The sequence below is a fragment of the Nelumbo nucifera genome, chromosome 3, assembly GCF_055504915.1.
Source record: "Nelumbo nucifera cultivar China Antique chromosome 3, China Antique-T2T, whole genome shotgun sequence".
In the NCBI taxonomy this organism is placed as follows: domain Eukaryota; kingdom Viridiplantae; phylum Streptophyta; class Magnoliopsida; order Proteales; family Nelumbonaceae; genus Nelumbo; species Nelumbo nucifera.
The window spans coordinates 53,720,267-53,732,631 of record NC_142651.1 but is presented as its reverse complement, the minus strand read 5'-3'; the positions used below and the strand labels follow the sequence as shown (position 1 = coordinate 53,732,631).

General features: G+C 35.9%; 1 protein-coding gene across 1 annotated transcript; it reads right to left on the bottom strand.

The window, feature by feature from the left end:
* Window positions 1-2,964: 2,964 nt before the first annotated feature.
* LOC109114921 (uncharacterized) lies at window positions 2,965-3,660 on the bottom strand. The gene has a single exon (XM_019198354.1). It carries the CDS (start codon window positions 3,658-3,660, stop codon window positions 2,965-2,967), a length of 696 nt encoding a protein of 231 aa, XP_019053899.1.
* Window positions 3,661-12,365: the final 8,705 nt, after the last annotated feature.

The following is a 12,365-nucleotide window of genomic DNA, read 5'->3' as shown; positions in this document are numbered from 1 at the left end:
TTAACACCTCCCATCAAGTTGGGCATGAAGGGAACGAATACCCAACTTGCCAAGTAGATAATGAAATCCAGCTCCTAAGGCTTTGGTGAACAAGTCAGCTGGTTGTTCCTCTGTTGGAAGGTGAGAGGTCTTGATTGTCTTGGCTTAAACATGCTCATGTAGGAAGTGACAATCAATTGCTATATGCTTCGTCCATTTGTGAAAAAACTGGATTTGCTGCTATATGAAGGGCCACTTAATTATCACAGTGAAGCAATAATGGTTGAGTGATAGAAATGTTGAGACGATGGAAATGGTTAAATACACTAGTCGGCGTGAATAGAGTAACAAAGCTTTAGTCGTGTAATGGTTAAATACACTAGTCGGCCAATGAGACGATGGAAATGACTAGGGTATGGAAGGGAGTTTGTTCATCAAACCGTAGTTGTTGTTCCATTGGAAATGATGCTGGGTGACAACTAGTCATATCGGCTTCATGTGGTATGTCAAGTAGGTACTTTCGTTGATGTAAAAAAATCCCAGATGAAGAGTGATGAACCTAAATCTCCAAGAAATAAGTAAGTGGTTCCGAATCTTTGAGACGGAAAAACTTGTTTAGGTATTGTTTTAGATCATTAATTTGATCAAGATTGCTACCAGTGATGACCAAATCATCGACGTAAACAAGGACGACAATGTATGAACCTGAATTGGAGGAGAAGAGAAGCGAGTAGCCATTTAATGACTGAGTGGGGCCTTATTGCTTGAGGGTGTCTGAAAATTTCTTAAACCACTATCGAGAGGCTTGCCATAGACCATAAAGGGATTTGTTTAGTTTACACACTCGGTTGTCACCAGGATTAGAAAGTCCTGGTAGAATTTCCATGTAGACTTCGTCATGGAGATCTCCATTCAGAAAAGCATTGTTAGCATCGAGTTGGTGAAGAGTCCATCCTTGAATGGCAACAACTGACAAAAGGCACCTGACTGTAACTAGTTTGGCCACCAATGTGTATGTGTCATGGAAGTTCAAGCCCTCGACCCGAGTGTACCCCTTAGCCACAAGTCTCACCTTATAACGTTCAACTATTCGATCAACTCGATACTTAATTTTGTACACCCATCATACACCAATGACTCATTTTCCTAATGAAAGTTCAACGAGAGTCCATGTGTTATTTTGTTTTAATGCTGAAAGTTCATCTTCCATAGCTTTCCACCACCGTGGATCAAGAACTGCTTGATTGTGTGTGCGTGGCTCAGTTAGGGTGCCCGCATGATGAAGAAAGTTAGTTGAGTATCCAGAGAACTAACAATCATAATTCCTTAATTATTCCAGAGTTTTTCATTGTCCATGAGGTTAAGTTATGTTAGTTATGCTAGAGTTACATTAGTTAGGGCAAACTAGATCAGGCTGAACCGAGTTAGTCTGAGTCGGGCTGGGCTGAATGGTTTGCTCATCATGTAGAAGGCAATTAATGTTGTCAGAAGTGGGTAATGGTATAACCGAGCCCCGATTTGTGACATGTGTTGACTCATTCAGCATGAAAGGGAAATGATTTTCATAGAAGACAACATCATGTCAGGTGAAGATTTGTCAGGAATCCAGATCAAAGATTTTGTAAGCCTTTTGCCCAAATGGATATCTAACAAACACTCCTCTAATTGCTCAAGCAATAAACTTGTCGCGAGTACAACTGTGGTTTCTATCATAGACCAGGCAGCTAAGTACGCGAATATAATCGTATGGCGGTGGTTGATTAAACAACAATTGGAAATGAGTCTTCCCACCGAGTACTTGAGTTGGAAGATAAATTGATCAAATATTCTGTTATGGTTACACACTCTCCCCAAAAGGAAAGAGTAAGTCCTACCTAAAAGTGAAGTGCTCGGGCTATCTCAAGCAAGTGTCTGTGCTTGCGTTCGACCACACCATTTTGTTGCGGTGTATCAACGCAAGAATGTTGATGAACAATTTCTTGTTGTAACAAAAAACTCTTCATGGGATATGAAAAAAACTCCAATCCATTATCTGTCCACGTGACTCGTACAGAACATTAAAACTGTGTTTCGACCATATTGCAGAACTGAGAAAGATAATAAAGAACTTGAGTTTTACTGTGCATCAAATACAACCAAGTGCTACGGGAAAAGTCATCCACTATGGTGAGAAAGTATTGTGCACCACTATGAGAAGGAGTAGAATAACCGCCCCAGATGTCAACATGGACTAGATGAAATAGTCCCGTTGCTTGAAAGCTACTTATAGGAAATGAAATGCATGATTGCTTTGCACGATGACAAGTTTCACATGGCAATCCTGCAGGAAGAGTGAAGATGCCAGGAACTAATGAAAGAGAGTGCTAAGAAGCATGACCTAGGCGTTTGTGCCATATGTCAGCAGTGACTTCACCGTGGGCAGCCAAAGCAGAGGAATATGGACTATCGTCAACAGTGAAGTGGTAGATTCGTTTCAATGCTTCACATGTGCCAATCACTTTCTTTGACACTAGGTCCTGAATCACACAAGTAGTTGGCAAAAAAGGGCGGTGCATTGCAATTGATCAGTTAATTTGTTAATAGAGATCAAATTGCAATGGAAACCAGGTATATGGAGAACCTCATGAAGAGTAATATCGGGGGTCAGCATAACCGGCCCTTGATGTGTTGCTTGCAAAACCACTCCATTGGGCAAGCGAACTGGCTTAGGTTGGAACAACACTTTATGAATAGTAAGGAATTTCAGATCAGAGATCATATGATCTAAAACTCCGCTATCCAAGATCCAAGAAGGTTGGTGGGGAGATTTATCAAGAACCTTACCATAGGCATTGGCTGTGATGTTATTTGTTGTTACGAGTGTCATAAACCAATTATATTGCTCCAGGCTTAATCCCTGTATGGGAGATGCTTCAATATTCTGTGTACTGACTGAAGCAAATGCAGCTTTTGTTCCTTTGCCATTTGCTTGTGTTTACCTTTGTTTCAGTTCAATGGATATCTAGGAAGCTCAAAACAGCAGTCTCGTGTATGCCCAGGTTTCTTGCAGTGCTCACATTTCATCTTAGGCTTGGTCTGGGTATTAGACACCGAACGGTTCTTGGAAAAATTTGCAAAGAGTGCTGCTCTGACATAAAGATCTACATTGATCGGTGTATTGACAATGGCAAGGTGTTTCTCTTCCTGGACTGTTAGAGCGTATGCCCTATTGATGTTTGAAAAAGGATCCAATCTAAGAATATCGGATCTAACATTGTTGAAGACATCACCAAATCTCATGAGAAACTGATGCAGTTTCTTGTCTTCTCGCATGGTCACAAATTGTTTAGCCACTCTACAAGTGCACTCGGGTACATGAATCAGTGGTTGGAGCTCGTTCCATAGGGCTTTCAATTTGGTGAAGTAGGCTACTACCGAAAGATTTCCTTGCTGCGATGTTGTAAGGTTCTTTTTGAGTTGGTAGGTTATTGGTGCATTCTTCTGCAAGAACCTCTCTTCAAGATCTTTCCATATTTCACTGGTTGTGTCTGCGTAGACAACACTATCATGGAGTTCACATGCCAAAGTCACCATTGAATTGCATTTGATCCAAAGTGATTCTTGCGGTGACCTTGCATCTGGTTTTGGCAGTGAACCATCAACAAAGCAATACTTGTTCTTGGCTCTCAAGGCATTTCTCATCGCACACTGTCAGGTCGGGTAGTTGTCTCCATTGAAAAGGCAAGATACCAACAAAGTTTCTAGATTATCTGAGGTATGCAGGAAATAGGGTGAATCATGATTCAATTCCATCGCAAGAAAGCTAGATGGAAGAACGAAATACAGAATCTCAGAATGACTCTGATACCATGTAAAATTGGTACAAAATTCAAAAAAGGGAGATCACAGCCGAAATAAAGATTTTCACGATTACCAGGAAAAAAAACATTGAATGAGCGTTTATTCTCTCCTTTTTCTTTTTTTTTTGGGGGGGGACATTGGTGCTTTAAAAAGAATCACCATTCTTAGACAATAAATAAAGCAAACGATTGCTACCTAATAGAACCTCCCCCCAACCCCCATCCCACAAAAAAAAAAAGAAAAGAAAATCCATGCAAATTTGCTTTTTCAGAAAAGAAAACGATTGCTACCTAATATAAAAGCAGTATTCTCTAGGGACATACTCTATTTTTTGTATAGAAAATGCTTTTACTTTCCTTGACAAATTGCTTTTTCTTTAATTTCTCTTCCATTTATCCGTGCATTTCTTCTCTCCAGTTTTTTAATGTCTTTTGTCTGTGTTTATTCATGAAGAATTAAAATTTTGTAAAACGGAAAACTAATTAAATAATAATAATTAGAAGAAAGTAAGGGGTGAAAAAAATTAATTAATGGAAATAAATATTTACTGTTTAAGTGATGCATGCTTTCCAATTTCTTTTGTTAAACTTCATTTTGGATCACGGCTTTTGTCAAATTTTCAATAAAACTTTCACTCCAGGTCAGAAACTAAATTCTTGAGCTAATTTGGTGTGTCCGGATATGGTAGCACACTTAATTGTCTTTGGTAACATTGCTGTTTCTACTTTAAAAGTAATGAATTAATCAAATACAAATTGACACTGCTGTTTCTACTTTCAAAGTAATGAATTAATCAAATACAAATTGAGAGTGCTGTTTCTACTCTAAATCAAACTAAATTCTTGAGTTAATTTGGTGAATCAGTGTGTTTGGTATTGATGATGTGCGATCTGAAATCTCCTAGTTAGAAGATGACCTGGACCTTAGTCGTGTAGCGAGTTGGACCAAACTGCAAGACAGAGGATTAGAGCACCTGGGGCGGTTAACTCGGCGAAGTCACTCCGATGCTTAAGTCAGTATTGTGTCGTGATTGCGAGCTAGAATTTGAGTGCTAGAGAGCTTGGATGCAAGTAATCACACGTACTTGGACTGGGATTGATGCCTTTATATAGTTGAGTTATGTGGGTTTCCCGAAACAGTTCCGAGATCTACGGCCTGAATGGACGAGATCCATTTCCGCTTTAGTCGGGGAATAACGTATCAGTCAATGAACCTCATTAACGCCACCCAATTCGGACGGGGAGAAGATAAGGCTTGCCGTTATGCGGTATGATCCCGTAATATTCGAAGTTTGCTGGGAAGCTATTAGGATTTATTACGCGTCACTTCAGTTCCCAGGCCCCGAACTTGATTAGCTGCCGAGGTGGTATTACGCCAAGGCGACCTTATGCCGAAGTGACTTTATGCCGAGCTCCGCATATTGCTGACTAGGCTCATCTTTCTGAGTTGTCATTCTACAGGTAGATCGCATCCACATGACTTATTTACTAGGTCGTGCCAAATTATACCTCATCAGGTACCATTGTTGTTTCTACTTTAAAAGTAATGGGTTAATTGATCAAATACAAATTGACATACAACTGTTGTTTGATTCTATTTATAGTTGAAACAGTTTTATATATAATTCTAAGCAAGGTTCAAAGTATCGACACGTATTGGCCCATAGCGGCTGATACGTATCGTTCTGGCACCCCTCCGATATGCCCCTACAATGGGTGTATCGGGGATCTGACTGGTCCAGGGGATAGAGGAGACCTAAACCGGTTGCAATATAGGGTATTGATTCACTCAATACGCCCAAGAGAACCTTCCAGACTAGTAATAATACCTTTGCCTCATTCACTTTTACAAACAGGAACTTAAAAAAAAAGAACAAATTAATTAAAAGAAAAGAAAGAAACAAACTACGATTCCAAATGAAAAAAGACTGTTTAGAATGATAGATAGAGGAAAATGATGCATATCAGGTGAAACCTTTTGCTCCCTATACTATTCTTTCACTAATGTGTTTGGTTGTAATGCAAATAAATTTTAATTGATGTAAAATCATGGCAGTGCAAACGATTTGAGTGTAAATTCTGACCTATTTTTATTTCAAATTTTAGTTTATTTTGTTTGATTTTAATACAAATGAAGTAAATTAAAACATGAAGCAGAATAAAATAAAATCCAAAACAAAATTAAACAAAAATTTGCATTTTTTACATTTGCACTCCCATGCATTTATGCTACTGCAAATAAATTTGCACTGCAACCAAACACAGCCTAAGGAATTGCCTCCCCATGATTAACAGCCACACATTATTATTATTATTATTATAGATTAATTTTTAATGGAATATTTGCAGAATTGTATCAATATCTAGATTTTTCTTGTTTAAGTAAAGTAATTATAATTAATTTGCCGATCTACTGCTTAAGATGCTTTTCTTCTTTTAGTTATGCATGTTTAGGCATCTCTATCTAGTTTCTTATTTTTGTGATTTGTCCACCCAAATAGTGAAATAAGATGTATGTTCATCATAGGGAACATTTGATAATGGTTGAAGTGGCTGAACTGAATGATTTATAATTTTGTCTTTCAGTATATTAATTAAATAATAACAAATATTTGAAAGAGTCCTATTCAACTAACTTCTACTTCAAACACCAAGCTCACTATTGGTAATAATTAAGAATAGTAACTCAGCTTAATTAAATAATAAAAATACGAAATCCAATAGTTCTAAATAATCAAAATGAAACCAAATAAAAAAAAGCTTATAAGATGTATTAATACCAACCCAACAAGAGAATATCGATTATAAGAAATTACAGTGATCTAATACCAACGCAAACATACATGATATCTAAAACAAAGAGAAATAGAATAAAACTATTGATTTGAATATTGAGACATGTTTCGCCAACATTGTCCTTGAATTTGATAAAAATGAATAATTTAAGGAGGTATTCAACATGAGCATTTTTTTTTTCATTTGTATCAGCAAAAAATAAAAAATAAAAACAAAAAACATGTTTTTGAACTCTGTTTTTGTTTTCAAATGAAAAAAATAGGTTGGTTTTGTTTCAAAAAGCAATATATGCTTTTAGAACCAACAAAATAATAGTTTTAAAAATAAAAACAAACTTTCTAGTATAAAAGTATATGATTTATGGAATACGATATTAAATAATTAGATGGAAACATGTTTTTAAAACCAGATTCAAGAACATATTTGTTTTTATTTCAATTTTGAAACACACACAACCAAGAACATGTTTTTTCATGTTTTTGCTTTAAAAAACAATCTATTTTCAAAACAGATAATTGTGATTTGTGCTTGGAACCGACAAGAAAAACAATTCGTATTATAAAACACCTACTAAAATTATATATGAATAATAATGGGGGAGACAATATTGCAATATATGTTTTGGCACAAATTCAACTCAAACCACAATATTTCAGTAGTGAACTTAGCACCACTAGGTCTACATAGGACAAGTGAAGCAGTGATATATGTTTTTAATTTTCATATTAGTCTGTTAGTCATACATGTAACAATTGGTATCAGAGCCTACCACCACATCTCAGGTTTGAATTATAGAAAAGCCTACCTAAAGTTTAGTGCAGAAATGATTACTTAGAGCAGTGTAAAAACTATTATGAAAATGGCTATTTAGAGCAAAGCAAATAACCTAAAGCTTAGTGAGAGCTTTTACAGAAAGGACTACTTAGAGCGGTGTGAAAATCATAGTTTCTAAAACTGGATTGGATTGGACGGTCAGATCGGAAAAACCGGAAATCGGTCAGGTGATCAGTTCCGTTTTATCCCAGAACTATTATTTCCTCCAAAACCGTTGATTTGATCAGAAAACCGTTAATTCGGGTGATCAAACTATTTAACAGTTTGACCATTTTTTATTTTTTTATTTTTTTAAGAATGGACTATTTGTTCGATTCAAACGGTCGGACCGTTTGACCCAAGAACTAGACCTCTGACTGATTCATTGTCCGGTTTAATTTTAAAAACCTTGATGAAAAGAGCAAATTACAGCTATGGAAAAGGAAAAGGTTATCTGCCACAAGAGTATAGAGCTGTCATGAAAAGGGCCATACGCTTTAGTAAGACTGCCTGTAAATACCAGAGATTGCATTCAGCTTTTATTGCATATCTATTATAGTTAGACCATTGAAAAGGGCCATCCTTACCTACTTTCTACATGCCTAACTGTACTAAATCATTTTATCCCAAAAAATGAAAGAAAAGGAAAGACAATGAAAATTTGGAAATAGGGTTTCTTGAAAACAAAAAATTATGCAAACATTCTGAGAGCATGGCATCCATTTGTATAGCTAAAACATCTCCCCATGAATTTAATACATATGTACATAAGATACTCCCAATGTGCAGATGGATGCCATGCTCTCCGGGTGACTTATCACGATGACCCCATGCATCATTAATTGATGATGTGGTCAGTACTTAGTAGTATTTGGATAGGAATGATAGCACCATCTTATGATGACCAAATATGTATAGGGCTATCAATGGCCTGGGTCAACACCTGATGGACCCAAATGGATTCGAACCCATTACACTTCTTTGAGTTCCAATTAATCCGGCCCTATTTATTTAGGGTTTTTCAGATTTTAAATTTATTGGGACTGCAGGTTTACTTCTTTTAACCCTGATTCAATTAAAATTAAGTATGCATTGTTCCTAATGTGTGTGTATATGTATACTATTACAAAGTTGATATTTGCTTTGCTTTTTGTATAGGTCATAAAAATTAAATTTGATTATATAATGTTGATTTATATCTTTACCTTTTTACACATAACACTTGTTATTTTATAAGGGATCAATGTACAAAAAATTTAATTTGATCAGAAGAAAAACTAAGAGAATATATAGATCCACTGTCAAAATACCATATACAAGGGTAAAGGCATGTCAAGTATAATTAGGTTACGACAACTACTAAGTTTTCATTTTGCAACTACTAGACTAAATCCAACCCATTGACAGCTCTAGACAAAGACATCTTGTAGATATTACTTAAATGAATTAGTTGGATGTGTAAGCAATATCTCACACATGGCACATGGCATGAATTGCCTCAATGAAGTTTGTGTAGCAAGATATCTCCACATGGGTTAGGACTTTGCGACTTTGCCTGACAAAGACGATATCTCTCTCTCCACACACACACAGTGCCATGCAGGGATGTGTTAGGCAAGAATAAATCCACAACAAATCAAATGAGGAATTTGAGAGTTTTTTTTTTTTTTTTTTTGTATTTTTGGTTGATGTGTTCGGGAGTTAACATCTCCACCCCACAACGGGTCGCCCCACAACACCTTACAGCACATCCCCTCCGTGTATTGTGAACATCTCCCGAATAAATCCACAACAAATCAAATGAGGAATTTGAGAGTTTTTTTTTTTTTTTTTTTGTATTTTTGGTTGATGTGTTCGGGAGTTAACATCTCCACCCCACAACGGGTCGCCCCACAACACCTTACAGCACATCCCCTCCGTGTATTGTGAACATCTCCCGATGTTAAAATCATCGGGAGATATTTCTAATACACAGCGGGAATGTACTATGGGGGCGAAAATGTGATTTCTATGCTCTGGATCCCCTCCCCATAGTTGTGGTTGTGGGAATCGAACCCGTGCCTCTGCAGGAACAAACCAGCCAATGTACGAACTGAACCACCCTTTCAGTTGGCAATTTGGGAGAATGTTTCTCATAGAAATAGATCAAGATAAATGAATCAGATAGTATGTAATATATTATGAACCATAGAATATCAATTTATCGTTGTCATCATCATTATCATCTTTTTTTTTTCAATGGTACTACACAATGGGGGTATGGCCCATCAAGCATCCCCTTAACCTCCCCAATCCTGGTGGCAGTGGGATTTTTATCCCAAGTTCCATGACGACTTGTGGTTGGTGTGGTTACATGAACCTTGTTTCATCAATCATTTATGTAGGGTCATATCTATCATCAAATTATGTGTGTTTAAATCATTTATTACTCTTTCCACCTAAGTCTTTTTCCATTTACCATTGTTCTAATCCCTTCAACTTGTAAAAGATCACTTCTAATATGTGTTATATATATATATATATATATATATATGGTTTTCAATGCATGTGATCAAATCATATTGGTATACTTTCTCTTATTTTGTTACCTATTAAAATACTCCTAGATTCCTTTGAATGACTTTATTTTTGTCCCTATCCTTTCTATTTGAGAGGAAAACAATATTATAAAAATAAAGACCATTTACTAAAACATCCCTATAGTTTTAGAGATTTACTAAAACCTACCCTACTGTTTGTATTTTGCTAAAACATCTCTTAGAGTTCGCAACTGATTTACTTAAATGACATTCTGTTAGACGAAAGTGAAAAATGATGGTTTTGACCCTAATGCCTGTTCGGACAAACTTAATTAAAAGAAAGCCATTTTTGCCCTTAGTAAAACATAGGCACGTTCCTAAATCTTGAAGCTTCAACCACACATACTCAACATCGATCTTCTCTAGCCAAGTTCTATTGTAGGGGTATTTTCTTTCTAAAAGCTTGATATGAAGTGTTAGGGGTATTTTCGAAATAAATAACCATGGCCCATGCCCTTAAACATTTTCCTCTTGGTTTAGTTATGGTCAAATGACCATAAAAAATCAGTTGCAAATTATTGAATGTTTTAGTAAAATGCAAAATTAGGAGTAGGTTTTACTATATCTAGGGGTGGGTGTTTTAGTAGATGACCCAAAATAACTATATAAGGCTCAATTTGTTTGCAACGCATATATGAAAGTGCAAAACTATCTTTGTTTGGGAGGAGCTAGCAAGGTGTGAAACAAAATTATATGGTCTCAACTTTATAAGAGACGGAAGAAAATTGTGGGGAAGAAAATTAAGGTAAAAGGTAGGTTATTTGTTTGAGAAGAGTAAAATGGAAAATACAATTATGTGATCTCCACTTTGTGTGAGAGACAATAGAGGTTGGTGCAAATTTTGTATCAGACCACTGAGAACAGATGAGACAAAAAAAGTGCATATTTTGCATCAGGTAGGGTGCAAATCATAGTTATTACAAGGAAATGCAAGTAAATCTAAATCAGGTGCAAGCTTTGCACTCAGTTTAGATTTGCACTGCAGACAAACAAAGCTCGAAATGAGCCACTGTCGAAAGGGAAGTTACACATTTAAGAAAACATTTGATATGAATGTGGTAAATATTAATGCAATATAATAAAGAAAATTGAGTCTTGTCATGGCACTCAAATGGTATGGTACCTAACAAATTCTTAAACAATCATAATGGATGTTGCATTTAATTCTAACCCGATACCACCCCCCCTGCCCCACACCTAAATGGGGTAGGTTAGGGTACAGTATTTAAATCCGATTCTTTCCAATCCGTATATTGTTCGAAGGCATGTGAATTTATGTATTAGGTGTTGAATTTAATAATATATTAAATTTATGTAAAGAATGATTGATAGTTTATGTGTTTTTTATATATTTTAATCAAATAATTAGAACTTTTGATGCTTGTTCATGTTATTTTACTTGTTTATTGCTTATATATAAAAAAAAAATAATAATAAATTAGATACAATTCCCACTAATCTGACACACCCCACCCTCAAATGCGAAAAGAATAGGATCAGGGAGGATTTTGCATTTTTCATATAAAGAGAGGGTTTGGATTTTAAAAATCCAGCCCATTACTGATTTTGGGAAACTAATGCTCGCCTTTCATTTTTAAGGAATGCGAGTTACCATCTCAACTAATGGGAAACTAAACTTAATTGACACTGTAAGCTGATTTTAGTCCAGTTGGGAAACCACCTCCATCCATGAAATATAGGATAAGTGAGAAGTTGTAACTGTCACAAACCAACCAGTCCTTTGTCCCAGACCCAACATCGATCTTGCTTATACTCATCAGACACAGAATTGTATAGGTCCAAACTACCAGACTGAAACCAGATTTGTTTTTAAAATTATCTAAATATGGTTTATTAGGCTCAGTTTTGAAAGAGTACAAATACAAATATACAGAGTGCAAAACCTTGTATTTAGTATATATTTGCACGGTACATATTTGTATTTGTACTCCTTCCAAACTAAGCCTTAATGAAAATGTGAGAAATTTCATCTTGAAGGTGCAAACATGATACATGAGGTCTAATTAATGAAATTGTGGTACTCCAGTTGAAATTAATCACACCATGTATGATAATAACTAGTTTACACAATTGGTACTTCACAGCAAAATCTCAAATTGGGAAATTGATCAATTTGTATTTTTATCTACATTTTTCTTGTTTTGGTAAAATGATTATAATTATAACTCCAAAGGAGTAGAACTTAAAAAAAAAATTATTCACTAAACTAGAGTCCAAAGGGCCAGTGATTCTTGATAGTTTTCTGTCTCTATTCTATGCTTGGTCTAGCCTGAGACCGGCTCTTGTTATCTCAAGTCAGGCTGGGTTTCTGCTATTCAGCACCTCGGGTCAATTTTGT